The sequence below is a fragment of the Sminthopsis crassicaudata genome, chromosome 1 (genome assembly GCF_048593235.1).
Source record: "Sminthopsis crassicaudata isolate SCR6 chromosome 1, ASM4859323v1, whole genome shotgun sequence".
Classification (NCBI taxonomy): Eukaryota; Metazoa; Chordata; class Mammalia; order Dasyuromorphia; family Dasyuridae; genus Sminthopsis; species Sminthopsis crassicaudata.
This window is the reverse complement of record NC_133617.1, coordinates 394270082-394283562: the sequence shown is the minus strand read 5'-3', so window position 1 is coordinate 394283562 and position 13481 is coordinate 394270082. Positions and strand designations below refer to the sequence as shown.

The 13481-nt window shown below is 51.4% G+C and overlaps 2 protein-coding genes across 7 annotated transcripts; one reads left to right on the top strand and one right to left on the bottom strand.

Annotated features, from left to right (window-relative positions):
- Window positions 1–3405: 3405 nt before the first annotated feature.
- On the top strand, window positions 3406–9427 carry RHBDL1 (rhomboid like 1). Of its 5 annotated transcripts, none has more exons than XM_074279770.1 (8): window positions 3406–3529; window positions 5208–5369; window positions 6080–6304; window positions 6396–6544; window positions 6990–7102; window positions 7181–7281; window positions 7439–7499; window positions 7862–9427. In XM_074279770.1, the coding sequence occupies exons 1-8, from the start codon at window positions 3491–3493 to the stop codon at window positions 8131–8133; spliced, it is 1122 nt and encodes a 373-aa protein (XP_074135871.1). In that variant the 5' UTR covers window positions 3406–3490; the 3' UTR covers window positions 8134–9427. The 5 variants fall into 5 exon arrangements, with proteins under 5 accessions (XP_074135871.1, XP_074135872.1, XP_074135870.1 ...); XM_074279771.1 differs by having other exon boundaries at window positions 3410–3529; window positions 5211–5369; XM_074279769.1 differs by lacking the exon at window positions 3406–3529 and having other exon boundaries at window positions 3786–5369.
- On the bottom strand, window positions 9422–13424 carry LOC141549818 (uncharacterized). Of its 2 annotated transcripts, none has more exons than XM_074279779.1 (5): window positions 12869–13424; window positions 12007–12218; window positions 10836–10995; window positions 10134–10286; window positions 9422–9914 (listed from the first exon to the last, which is right to left on the bottom strand). In XM_074279779.1, the coding sequence occupies exons 1-5, from the start codon at window positions 12972–12974 to the stop codon at window positions 9739–9741; spliced, it is 807 nt and encodes a 268-aa protein (XP_074135880.1). In that variant the 5' UTR covers window positions 12975–13424; the 3' UTR covers window positions 9422–9738. The 2 variants fall into 2 exon arrangements, with proteins under 2 accessions (XP_074135880.1, XP_074135881.1); XM_074279780.1 differs by having other exon boundaries at window positions 12007–12100; window positions 12869–13412.
- Between the last annotated feature and the right edge of the window lie 57 nt (window positions 13425–13481).

Genomic DNA, 13481 nt, shown 5'->3' with positions numbered 1-13481 from the left:
CACACATATCATAACCTAGCACTAAGGACATCTCCCACTTTGTTCTAGACCTAGCAGATTTGATCTCTGTCCCTGCTGCTTCCCTGTCCCTTCCTTGTGTGCTGCTAGAGGAAGCTTTAGAGAGAAAAGCCATTCAGCTTAACGCCCCTTCTCTGAGCTCTGGGCAACCTCTTTCCTTAGGCCTATTTCTGAGTAGGGCAGCTTGCTATTTCTAACCTTCCAGCATCCTCTGGGGGCATTAACTGCCAGGAGTAATTGCTCCTTTTCAGCTCTCTGACAGAAGGTTATGGATTTCCAAATGGTCCTTGGAGGAGGTTGCTATGGTAACCCAACAACCTCTGTTGTAATAGTCATAAGGCCAAGTCCGCTGAGACCAAATTTCTCTCCCTTGGTATCCTCCCAGCCATGTAGATTTTGATGAGTTAGCATGTGAGCTTGGATTTGGATTCACAGAGGATAGTCTTTTTTCTGTCCCACCTACAGACAAGGCTAGCCTCTTCCTGGCTTGGGAATGGGTCCTCCCTTTGGAGGGAGGTATGCTGTCTGGGGAAGATAACCTCAGGAGGGCAATCACTGGGCTTGTGAGCAGTGGGTGCCTCGAAGGTTGCTTCTTAGAGTCTAACCCCAGTCACTTGGAGATGTACACTAGTCTGCATGAGCCATTAGTCAGGGCTACAAAGACAGATAGCTCTGCTTCCACCTGATACTTGTCCGATTTTCTTATTAATGTTACATTGTACTTCAGGGCCCAAGACTCACACATTTCCCTAAAAAAATGAAAACTGAAAAACAAAGTTTGCAAAATTCTGGCCTGTATCCTGTGGAGCATCCCACTGCTCCTTTCCCCTTTTTCCCCCCTGTGATATTCATCCAGAAAATGTGTGCAGGTGCTGGAGAAAGGGGAGACAGGGAAGGATTTTTCTTCAGCTTTCTGGCCTGAGGAAAGGGACCAAACAAAGAATCCTGGTGCACAGAGTATAGATTCCCTGGATGGGAAACTAGCCTTTGACGATTTGAGAGACCATTGCTAGGACATTGGGAAAGGGGCAACAAAAAAATGAGGCTCTCCCTCAAGGGACTTAACCACTATTTGGGAAGAGCAATCTTACAAATGACTCTGTATCAAACTGGCCACAAAAGTTTCAGGAAGTCATGAAGGAGAGAAAGTTCAGGAGAGCAGGATTATTCAGCAACAGTTTTTTGGCAGGAATTTGGTTTTGAAGGTTGAATAGGATGGAGATTGCAGGCAGGAGACACAATTTACCATCTTCTCTAGTAGACCACGTCCTTTCAAAGTAAGGATGTGATAAACCTCTCTGCCTTCTCTAGCACCAAGTCCACACATGGGACTTGTTCCATAGGATCAATACATGTGGTAAGTGAAGCAGAGGAGAATTGAGCTGTCTCAATTACAAAAGATGGTGCTTCAGCTGGCCACAAGCACACCTTTCCAACACTGATGCTGTCAGTGGCAGTGAGGGGATCTAGTGCTGTCTCCCCCTCACCTTCCTCTACCCACATGGATCTGCACCAACTGCATATTTGACAAATGTGTGCTGAATAATTGCTAGTGATTTTTAGAGAGGGAGGTTTTAAGTATATTTCATTTGTGATTACAGACACAAGAAATTTGGTGCACATATGTGGCTGTAGAAGTGGTTAGTATGGTGGCTGGAATGAATATGGGTTTGCATCCCTGGAGTGTTTTGAAAGATAATATAGTTAAATCTAGTAAAAAAAAAAAAAAAAAAAATCTGCCTAAATATCTAGGGCTAGCTAACCCGTCACTCAAAGGTGCACCGCTCTGTATGGGCTCTTATTTAATCCTCACACTAGCCCTGTGCTGTAGGTGCTATTCTCTTCCCACTGGCAGATGAGGAAATAGAGGCTCAAGAGGCTCATGCAGCCAGTGTTGGTTAGAAGCAGCACTCACCTAGGCTCGCATGACCACTTTCCATTCTGTGCTGTTTCACAGATAGATGCAATTAAATATTTTTCACTCACGGCTTAATCTTTGAAGTCCCACTTGTACTTTTCTTGCCAGAGATACTGGAGTAGTTTGCCATTTTCTTCTCCAGCTCATTTTCCCGGGTGAGAAAACAGACAGGGTTAAAACTTGCCTAGAGTAACACAGCTAGTGTCTAACTGCAAATTTGAACTCAGGTCCTCTTGGCTCCAGGTGTGGTGCGCTATCCACGGCGCCCCCTAGCGGTCCAATAGTTACTTTCCGATGTACAAATGTACTTTCCATTTGCTATTAAATTTCTCTTTTTTTATCCTTTAAGTTCTAAGATTTTCTTTATTTCGCTCTGATTGCTCCGCCTTCCCAGATCCCCTTAGTTGTGAATGTTCTTGCTCAGATTAACGGCTTGCATGTTTATCCTCTGCCGGAGAATGTAACTCCGTGAAGGTAAGGTCTGGTTTTCCTTTGGCCTTCTTGCTCTCAGTACTCAGCTAAGTGCATTCGCAGTAGCACACGACGGTCAGAGCACGCTTTTTGGCCTGGATCCACTGAGATGGTTTTACTAGGAGCTCTCACACAGGCTTTCTACTAGAGAGACCTGAGGTGGGATGAGGGAACGCGGCCCTTACTCAGAACAATAAAGATGGAAGCAAGGGACCACACAAAGCTGACTAAAACCGGGACAATTTGCTCTGCGGCTCTCTGACACCCGTCTGCTGAGCACGCCTGTGTGAGTATCAGGAGCCAGAGAGGGTTCAGAGGGGCCTTGTTCCTGTAGGGGCACGTGCCTTAGGGCCCAGCGACTGACAGGTACCTCAGTACAGAGTGCGTCTTGGTCTTCCCCTACTGGGGGTAGCCTGCCGCCCTTCCCGTAACAGGTGCTTAGTAGATGCAGAGTGAACAGTGCAAAATGAGAATGATAACGGGGCTCCCTCAAAGGCCTTTCTAGCTCAAGATCCTAGAATTGAGTCTTCTTCCCCTCCCCCCCACCGGGCCCCGGTGTGCGTGTGTGTGCGTGTATGTGTGTGTGTGATTGTGTGTATGTGTGTGATTGTGAGTGTCGCCGGTCTGAAGGAGGAGGGGGAGAAGAAAGAGAAACGGGGAGAACAGGGGAAAGGGCGTGGGAAGTCTGGCGCCTGTGTGGATGTGTGGATCTGGAAGCAGGAGAGGAGTGGGCTGCGTGGCTCTGGGAGCGAGCGGTGGAGAGCAGAGAGGGGTGGGACGTGCGTGTGCACGGGCGCGCGCGCGCGCGAGTGTCTGTCCAGGAGAGGAGGAGAGGGAGGGGGAAGGGGAGTGGTGGCTTGTGCGCCTGCCACGGTGGTGGCTCCGTGACGCGCTGGCCCCTGTGTGCGGCAGCGGCGGCTCTAGCGGGGGCCGGGGCCGGGCCGGGAGTGCGGCGAGGCGGTGTGACCGCGGCGGCGGCGGCCAGAGCGGAGAGCGCGGCGGAGCTGGGGCTGGGCCTGGGGCCGGGACCGGGGCCGCAGCGCCGGGTCCGCGGAGCAGCCGTCCCCCCGCCCGGGCAGCTCTATGGACAGGAGCTCCCTGCTGCAGCTCATCCAGGAGCAGGTGCGGAGGGCGCGGGCGCGGGCGCTGGCCGGGGCTGGGCTGCTCTTCTGCAGAGCGCACTCCTCATCTCCCCCCATCACCGCACGCCCCCCTTCTCTTCCCCTCTACCCCCTTCTCCCCCCGCCCTACATGCATGCAGAAAGACGTATGCACTGCCTGCAGCTGGGCCAGGGGCTGGAACTTGGCCGGCCCGGAGAATTGCACCAAACCGCGGGGCCGGAGCCCGAAGGCGCGTCTCTGTCTCCCCCTTGGGGCTTGCCCTCCTTCCCTTCCCAGGGATTCCGGCCAGGCTGGGCGGACTACTCCAGACCGGGGTGCAAGTCTTCCCTGAGGCAGTACTCCCCGGGGACCTGAGCGCCTAAGGGCGGGCTGGCTGAGCCACGTTTTGCCACACCCCTGAGCCTGCCTCCTTTCCGACCCGATGTCCCCCTCCCCAGCCCTAGGACACCCTGTCCTCCACCCCCCCCCACCTGTGAGCTTGGCTCCTCACTAACATTGGGGGTACCCCGTGGGGCTGAGAATTAATTAGGGGGAAGAGGGAATTCCCCATCTTGGTCCTGAGGATGCTGGCCAGACCTCTGATTGGGGGCGGGTTCCGGGACTAATAGCCTGTCAGAGTCAGTGATGGTGGGGCTGGGGAGCCAGGAGCAAAGGGCCTCCTCTCCCCTCCCTGCTCTCTGCCTCCACCTTGCAGTCACCTGTCTAGCTGTTCTGGCCTCCTAAATCGGAGGGAGTGTCTGGCCTTAGGATGGAGGACATGAATAGCTCTCTCTCAGTGTGAATCCAAGAAAGATTCATAGGTATAAGAAAGTTGTGTCCAACTATTCTGTGCCCTACAGCAACATAATGATACAGGTTAGACCTCAGCAAGATTTCCTAACGGTGAATTGTTGGGTGAGTGGTACAGCTGTCTAAGAAATGTATAAGCAGTCTTCTGCTTCATAGATGTTCATAAATGATTCATAAATGGGATGATTCTCACCTGTCTGTCTGCCTAAAAAGAAAGTATGGGACTGCAAGCCGCTTTCAACCAATGGATTTTATTCAGTTTTGTCTTCGTGGTTCTTAATAACTCCCCTGTTGAAGGGTCTCTGGACTCAGGGCTTCCTTCTCCCAGCCCAGACCAGTAGGGACAATAAGCAGTGAAGGATAGGACAGGGCTGTGTCACTTGTGTAGAAAGAGGACAAGTATCTAGGAACACGAGAATGAGGGCCTCTGAATTAAGTAGGTGGCACAGTGGATAGAGCACCAGCCCTGAATTCAGAAGGACCCAAGTTCAAATCTGATCCCAAACACTTAACACTTCCTAGCTGTGTGACCCTGGGAAAGTCACTTAACCCCAACCTCAGGGGAAAAAAAAAAAGAAAAAAAAAAGAATTAAGTAGGTGGAAACACAGGTGGAAGTGACCTGAGCAATGAGGTGAAGCCAGGAAGGGGAGCCAGGGACAAATAGCTCCTGCCCCTTGAGGTAGAAGAGCAGTTCTCACCATTTCTGTGTCACTATAGGCAGAAAAATAAGTTGCCCAGAGACAGGTATTTTCTCTATTCTACCCCTACTCAACCTTTTCATTTATGTGTGTAGATATTGGGTGGGATAGGGTATGTTTGGAAAATGCTGGTCTTGACCTTGTTTGGGGCCTCATCTTTCCTGCCCCCTGCTCCCTTTCCTATCTTCAGCAGCTGGACCCTGACAACACTGGCTTCATTGGTGTCGAGACCTTCACTGGCCTGGTGCACAGCCATGAGCTGCCACTGGACCCTGCCAAACTGGACATGTTGGTGGCATTGGCCCAGAGCAACGACCAAGGACAGATCTGCTACCAGGAGTTGGTAGATCTGGTCAGTGACAGGGGTCTTGGGCTGATCTCAGCTTCCACTACTCCCCTGGATCTTGTTTCTGGGGTGATAGGGATTATTTAGGGAGAAATCCCCCTTAGTGAGGTTCATATTACCACTGTAATTGGGGGAAATGGGCATTGGTGGCATTAAGGGTCTCCGTGCTCTTTGGATCTGTCCAAGAGTGTCTGAAAGGGATGTTTTAGCGGAGGAAGGATTTTGGTCCAGGAAATAGGCAGCAGGAGGTCATGGAAAGCATATTGGACATAGGTTCAAATCCTAGTGCTGCTACTTACTGTGGTTTGGGATTCTCATCTTTAGAATGTGGATTAGATCATCTCTAATATCCCATTCAGGTCTAAATCTCTCGATCCTCTGACCATAGGACTATTGTTGAGGGTGATGGTTCCCCTTGTCTCCTTTAGGGGCTTAAGAGTCCAAGGACATTCACAGTGTCTTTATGTAGCATGTGCAACTAAGTTGTAGAAGGAATGCTTTATACATAGCAGATAACCTAAGTCAGTTAATTATCTTGACTGGAAGACAAACATGGTGGCAATATCTATTAACAAATCCGTATTGACTACTGGAAATTTAATCCACCAAAAACGTTTGTTATTCTGCCTGTCTCCCAAGTGGCCCCTTTGTGTCCCAGGCAGGCCCTCGTTTCCATAGCTGGAGATCAGGGGCCTTTTTCTGCTCTTCTCTGGCAGATCAGCAGCAAAAGATCCAGTAGCTTCAAGCGGGCCATCACCAATGGGCAGCGTGCCCTTCCTCGGGATGGGCTACTGGATGAGCCAGGTCTCGGTTTCTATAAACGCTTTGTGCGCTATGTGGCCTATGAGATCCTACCGTGTGAGATGGACCGCCGATGGTACTTCTACCAGCACCGAACCTGCCCACCTCCGGTCTTCATGGCTACTGTCACACTCACACAGGTAAGTAGCCATGGATAGCCCATTCTCAACTCTAAACTATTTCCCCTTTGTAGCCACAAGGGGGCCAGACTGAGATACACTATCCTTCCAGATCATCGTGTTCTTGTGTTATGGAGCTCGACTGAACAAGTGGGTGCTGCAGACCTATCACCCTGAGTACATGAAGAGTCCTCTGGTATACCACCCTGGCCACCGTGCCCGCGCTTGGCGATTTCTCACCTACATGTTCATGCATGTCGGGTAAGGGGGGATGTCTCTCTCACAGGTCAACATAGGGGCCTCTGATAGTTCCAAAGGAATTTCCCATAAGGGCCTACGCTTGAAATGAGAATTGGGTGAATAATCTCTTGCTTGTATCTTTCCAAAGCCATGTGAAGCAGGCCAGGTAGGGGCCCAGACAGAGAGGAAAAGGACTTGCCCAGGCCAAACGACTCACTAGGCACTGACAGACTGGGGTGGAACCCCCTCGCTCCTGCTTTCTCATGAGAAAGTGTCCCTCCCTCTGCATTTGCAGAGCAGAGGTGTCTTGTCCCCACCTTCCAGGCTGAAGTAGAGGGGGAGGGAGATTTTCAGTGGGGCGGGAGTAATGCATGGGGACGTTCTGTTCCCCCAGGGACCAGGGCTGGTTTGTGAAAGTCTCGGTCAATGTCCATGCTGCTCTGACCAGGGCAAATTCCCTCTCCAGGTTGGAGCAGCTGGGCTTCAATGCTCTTCTGCAGCTCATGATCGGCGTGCCCCTGGAGATGGTGCACGGGGTGCTTCGGATAGGCTTCCTTTACTTGGCGGGAGTGCTGGCAGGTGAGGCGTTTGCTGAGGTACTCAGAGAGCACAGCTTATTGGGATAGCCCTCTCATAAATTTTCCTTTCCTCCCACAGGTTCTTTGACCGTCTCCATCACGGATATGCGGGCCCCCGTGGTAGGGGGCTCAGGGGGCGTCTATGCTCTCTGTTCTGCCCATCTAGCCAATGTTGTCATGGTGAGGAGAGGGTCTATCCAGGGCTGGCAGGGGAGGTGCTGGGGACTCTGAAGAAAGGATGTGGCTTGCCCTGTCCCCCTTTCTTGGCCCGAGCCATTAGGATGGGCTTCTTGAGCCTCCCCATCCAAAGCCTCACCAGATGCTCCTCCTCCTTTAGAACTGGGCCGGGATGCGCTGCCCCTACAAACTGCTGAGGATGGTGCTTGCGCTGGTGTGCAGTGAGTATTGGCTAACCCAGTGGTGTGGGGGGAGGGCTGAATTTGGGTCAGGACAATGTTTCCCCTGGCCTGAGGAAGCCCCCATCCCTTCACAGGTTCTGAGCATGGTACACAGGGTTTCTCTACCCCCCACCTGCACCAGCTAAAGGAGGAACAGTGAATGGCTAGCAGTCAGCTACACTAGAAGGGAGAAAGGACTGGCCACAGATAGAGTCTTTGCCAGCCCTGTGGGGGCGCTCCCTCTCTAGATGGTACAGTAGGCACCACCCAGATCCCACTGGGCTGAGGTGTGAGTGGCCCCTCACAGACTGGGGCTCTCCCAGGGATTCCCTTGTCCTCACATCTTGCTCCCCCCACTGCAGTGAGCTCAGAGGTGGGCAGAGCTGTTTGGCTCCGTTTCTCCCCGCCCCTGCCTGCCTCAGGCCCTCAGCCCAGCTTCATGGCCCATCTGGCGGGCGCCGTCGTGGGCATCAGCATGGGCCTGACCATCCTTCGAAGCTATGAGGAGAACCTGCAGGACCAGTGTGGCTGGTGGGTGGTATTGCTCTCCTATGCCACCTTCCTCCTTTTTGCCATCTTCTGGAACATCTTTGCCTACGACCTTCTGGGGGCACAGGTCCTGCCTCCCCCTTAGTACTCCATGAAAGTGCCAACACCGCCCCTCCGGTGCCACCATCTGCCAGGCAGCCAGGATGCGGTTGTTATTTTTCCCTATCAACGTGAACCTGACTGAGGTGGATCTAGCGCCTGGCCCGGTTCTCCAGTAAAAAGAACAACCTAAGGTGCCAACTTCCCACTGGATTCTGGGCTGGGCTGGGCATGCAGGTGCGTGCATGTGATTTTGTGTGCAGGCTAGTCAGGGCACGGCCCCCCTTGGCAGGACCTCCAGGTGTGGGCCTGCATGTCCACCCTCTACTGAATGTATGTTTTAAAGCTGCTTCTCCCACCCCTGTCCCCTGTGCCCACCTGCCTGGGAAGGGCAGGGGCCCTACTGCTCCCCCCACCCCCAATTTCCCTCAGATGGCTCTTTTCTCTCCAATTCTCCCCAGTTGCTGCAGGGACTTCAGCTCTATGGCCCCAAAAGCTACTGAATACAGGGCCTCTCAAGCCTTACGCTGGTCCTGGGCCTAAACCCTCTTCCAAGTCTCCCTGCCACTAGGGAAGCCGTGGTTTCAGGTTGCCCTGTGGAAGGTAGGAGGGGATGTGCCCGAAGAAAGTCAGGGGGAGTGACCAGAGGAGAGCACCCAGGGGAGTAGAACAGAGGCTTCACAGCCTCCAGAGCAAAGAGCCAGTTTGATGGATTTGCTGTCTGAGCCTTTTTGGAGTATGAATAAATATTTTACACAGCAGCTGGCCAAGCAGTTTCAAACTAGAATGCCAGTTTCAGCTCGCCCTCCCCCCTGCCGCCACACTGCTCAAGTGACCTTCTCTCTCCCTTCTTCCCCTTCTCCAGAGGCCCTGCTGTTGGGATAGAGACCAAGGCAGAATCCCCTGGGATTGCCTCCTGCTATTTCCAGCTTCTGGTCTTTCCCAACAACTTCTCAGTCCTGTTAAGATTTCCCTCCTCACACCTCCGAATTTAGGCTCATGTGTGAAGGCAATTAAGAAGCTGTTTACACCTCCTGCCAGAACAGTTAGCTAAGAACTGCTGAGCCTCGAGGGCCCACCCCATTCATTCCCTGAAATCCCAAGAGGCCCCACCAGTCTTAAAACACCTACAGCCTTCTCTAGTTCCTAAATTCGGGAAAGCTCCAGTAGCAGGCATTTTATCTCTGGAAAACTAAGCTCCTTCTAATTTCCATTCCACCCCCTCTCCCTCTCCCTGGGAGAATCATGGCTCTATGCAGTTCAGACTACTAACTCTCTCTGAAAGGTGGGATGTTTCCTCATACCACACATAAGACAAGAGAAAACAAAGCACTGGAAATACTCAAGCCTAGGTTTATGCAGGAACTGAACACAACAGGGAGAAATTATTCCAATTGCAACAATAGTTTAAGTGACTTTACCAGAGGTGATTTAGTGATGGAATTGGAACTACACGCTCTATCCTCCTAATTCCTGGGTCAGTGCCAGCTTGGGAGAGGGTATCTAAGGAGTTGAGATCCATATGAGGTTGGGATGGTAGGCAGTTTTAATGGATAACAAAGGCTACTCTCTGCCCTGAGCCCCCCATGTAGAGGATAGGAGTCTGGCTGATGCATTTCTCTCTGAATGAAGTGTATACAGATGCCCAGGATCAGTGAATGCTAGCTTTTCGTTTCTTGGACGGTCTAACATCTTCAGTACCGTCTATGGCTTTGGGGGCTTCCCACAAAAAGGAGGGCAGAACTGTGGGACACAGTTTCTGGGCCACAGTCCAGGTCCAGAGGCACATTTCTATCTGATGAGGAGTCCATTCTGCGGAGGCATCAACTATGAGAAAAGCCCAAGGAGGGAAAATGAATATGCAACTCTGAGCCCACTCAAACTAAGCATCCTGCCAGAAGTTTACCATCCCAGCGGCCTGAAGCTCCCTTACCCACTATATTTAGGCCTAATCATTCCCCAAACCCTTCTGGGAGTAGAGGCAGTTAGATCACCAGAGACTGAGACTACTGTAGTATATGCATCTTTTCAGTTGCTAGCTCTTACCTTGGTTCAGTCTCTTAGCACAGGCCCGGATCTTGTCCAAATACAGGATATAGTGTTTGAGAGTATACTGGAGCACGGGGAGGCCAGGGACAGCAGCCACTGCCTCATCTGCCATGAATGCTGTTGTCTCTGGGGCACCTGCTGTCAGGATTGCTGAGGAAAGCATGACTGGATTACGGGAGGGCAGGGAATCCTCCAGGCCAGGACCATCCATACTTTCCATACATCATAGGGCCTTGAATGTTACTTTGTTTTAAGTAAGTTGCTCTAAACCTTTAGGTTACCACATTGGCTGGGGATGATCTGCTGCAGCAGAAGAAATCTTTAGTAGTATGAGATCAAGTTTGGCCATTGGTTGGGAAAATGCTGAAGTGAACTGATTAAAATGGTCTGTTCTAGTGTTCCAAGGCAGCAGGTAGGGGGAGGGGATGTTCCCAAGTCTCAAGGAGAGCAGAAAAAGGGCCGAGTGTCTTGTGCTCTGTCAGTAGCCATCATTTTAGGTCACACATACTTTTCCAGCCCCTGAACTGAATGAATGAAGCCTTCTCAGTTTGAGATGGATGTTAGAGATGGCATATCCCTTCTAGGATCTCCCCAAGAGTCCAGGAGATCCGGAGTTCAGTTCTAGCCCAGAGGTTACAAATGTCCCCCAGATGCTGGGACCCACCCTTCTCTTCCCTCACCCTTCTCTTCTTTCCTCACCAGAGGCAGTAGCTGGTCCCACGGCTTTAAGCTGGCTCAGTTCTGTGATGGCAGCTTCCACATTAGGTAGGAGAGAGAAAGCTGCTGCTGTGCATTGCTTTACCAACTCCTCTGTGTTAGTGGCCACCAAATTCTGGAGTCGTGGTCTGAATTTGCCCCTCTAAGTGTGTATAGGGAAGGACAGGAGGAGGAGGATAAGAACACAGAATTGAATTCTTAATGACTCTCTCTGTTAGGCCCCTCACAATCTAGTCCAAGTCTCTCACTAAAGTCCAGAGGGATTATATGATAAGATATAATTATATACATAATATATATACTATATATATATATGTTATATATAATAAGTAGTAGAACTGATATTCATGACCAAGTTTCATGACTGCAGGTTCTAGACCAATTTACATACTCCAATCTCTTCTCCTTCAATGGAAACCATTTCCCGTCAGTTTCTAGGATACAAGCCCTATCCTAACTTCAAGAAGAAATCTTGTCTTATAAACACAAGGACATGAAGTCATTGAAGTAAAGAGAGCTCCTGGCAGGGAACAAGTCTTGGGGTTTGACTTTACTAAAGTGGGAATTAGAAGACCTGAAACTTGGTTGTAAATGTCATTTCCCCTTACTGGGCTTGTTTCTACCTCTGTGAAATGAAGCGATTGGACCCTAATTCCTAACACGGGTATTCTGTTTCTGACACTGGGGGAGGGGGAGGGAGGAAATGAGACACACTTATGTTTTTAGAAACTAGAAAACAGTTAAGAGATAGAGTAACCTATTTATCACCCAGTGGACATCAATCAACAAGCACTGAGTGCCTGCTAAGTTTGAGGTGCAGTGGATACAAAGACAATTGAAATAGTTGCTGCTCTGAAGGAACTTCCATTCCATTAAGGGAGACAACATATAAATATGTATGTATATAGGTATGTATAGAGAGAAGCAGAAAGCAAAAGAGAGATAAGACACAAATAAACATAAGATAATTTAATTGTGGGGGAAGGAACTAGCAATTTGGGAGATCAGAAAAGTTACTTGTTTAGTCAGTACAGAGGCCATGTCAGGTCATCCTTCTGGAAGGACCCAAGTTTCTTCCGTGCCTTCTCTGTGCAGCATGGATTTGTGCCCATCTCTAAAGGTATCGCCTTATTCAGAGAAAGTAAAAGCTTACCGTCAGCTTCCATTCCATCAGCTTCACCAGTTCATCTCTTGTGAGGTATTTGTCCTTTCTCTCTCTTATAGAAACTGGCAGCTCCTCCTGATACCTGAAATAGGCATCCACCGACCAACGCAATGGTATCCGTGTGTGCAGTGGTACCGGGGATGGGTCAGGGAAGGCCACTATTCCATTGGCACAGCTTTCCCCAAGTCTAGCCCTTAGATCTCAGGGTGGAACATTTAAGTTGCTTTAGAGCGAGGTTCCAGACAATACTACACCTGGATAGAGTTCCTCCGTCCCGAACCCCTTAGGGACTAGCACGATGTGTCCTCCCCTTTTTGAACCCTGGAAATTGAGTCTCCTAAGGTCTAGGTTGCCAGGGAGAATAGAGGAGATCCCTCCAAAAGAAAACCGGATAAAGACTGAGAGGGCCTCTTGCCACCTGTTCTTACTTCCACCTTTCCCCCCACCCTCCCTCAAGCCTTCAGCTTTGGAACTCCCCGTGGGTTCGAAGCTGGTTGCTCCTGGTTGGTGAGCACAAACAAGCTCACCCACGCCCACCCCCGTGTCCCTCCGCGTTTGGCTGGGCACTGACCCACGGGTTTCCGGGACCCCTGGAACCACAATTTCCTTTTCCTATCAATCAAAGGGCATTTACCAAACGCTGGCTGCGTGCCAGGCACCCGCAAAGCACAGGTGGTTTCCTCCGATTAGGGTACAATATGGGAGGCAGGAGCTGTCTCCCCGGTGTCTGCATCTCCAGAGCCCGCCCCGGGGCGGTTAAACCACGCGCTCCCGCCTCCGCTTCCCCTCCTCCCCCAGGCTCCCCAGGAGACTCGGGGACCGTCCGGGCTCCGCTGGAAGCTCGGCTCACCATGCATCCAAAGCGACAAGCTTGCGGGTCTTGCCCTCTCTGGCTCTGACCACGTCCTTGTAACAGCCCAGCACGGCCGTCCAGCACTGGAGGTCGTCACAGTCATAAAGACCCCCGCTCGGGCCCATGGCTCCGGCCCCAAGCTAGCAATTTTGGTGCCTTCTGAATACTGGGGGCGTCTTCAAAATGGGAAACGCCTTCCGGGCCCCAGAGGAAGGAAACGCCGAGGGCCGGGAGGGGGAAGGGAATGGAAAGGTTAGGGGGAAAAGGAATGGAGTTTTCCCTTCCTCAGGTAAGGCTCGCCGTCTCCGGCCGCGCACGCGCACGCACACGTGCGAGCACAGATAAGCTCCTCCACGGTCCACCTTCTCTCCGCCCTTCTAATTACTTAGGTCCAATCCCACTACTTGATGAACAGACACGCCCCTTCAACCGCGCCCCGCCTCGGCCACACCTCCATACCGCGCGCGCGTAAAAACACGTATGTTCCTCTCCTAGGGTCTACTCTTCCCACCCTCCTGTCCTGGCGGGCTCAATAGAAGTCCTCAGTAAACCCAGTTCACTTAGGGTCGAACCCGGCTAGCCCCGCCCCCTCATGCTCGTTCGCTGTTAC

Bases quoted from the DNA above. Each gene is read 5' to 3' on its own strand.
- RHBDL1 (XM_074279769.1), top strand. From the start codon at position 5,103: ATGTGTGTAGATATTGGGTGGGATAGGGTATGTTTGGAAAATGCTGGT. The intron at 5,370-6,079 runs GTCAGTGACAGG...CTTCTCTGGCAG, and splicing joins ACCAGGAGTTGGTAGATCTG to ATCAGCAGCAAAAGATCCAG. The intron at 7,500-7,861 runs GTGAGTATTGGC...CCCCCACTGCAG, and splicing joins GGTGCTTGCGCTGGTGTGCA to TGAGCTCAGAGGTGGGCAGA.
- LOC141549818 (XM_074279779.1), bottom strand. From the start codon at position 12,974: ATGACTGTGACGACCTCCAGTGCTGGACGGCCGTGCTGGGCTGTTACA. The intron at 10,996-12,006 runs GTAAGCTTTTAC...ATACACACTTAG, and splicing joins TGATGGAATGGAAGCTGACG to AGGGGCAAATTCAGACCACG. The intron at 10,287-10,835 runs GTGAGGAAAGAA...TGCTTTCCTCAG, and splicing joins GGGACCAGCTACTGCCTCTG to CAATCCTGACAGCAGGTGCC.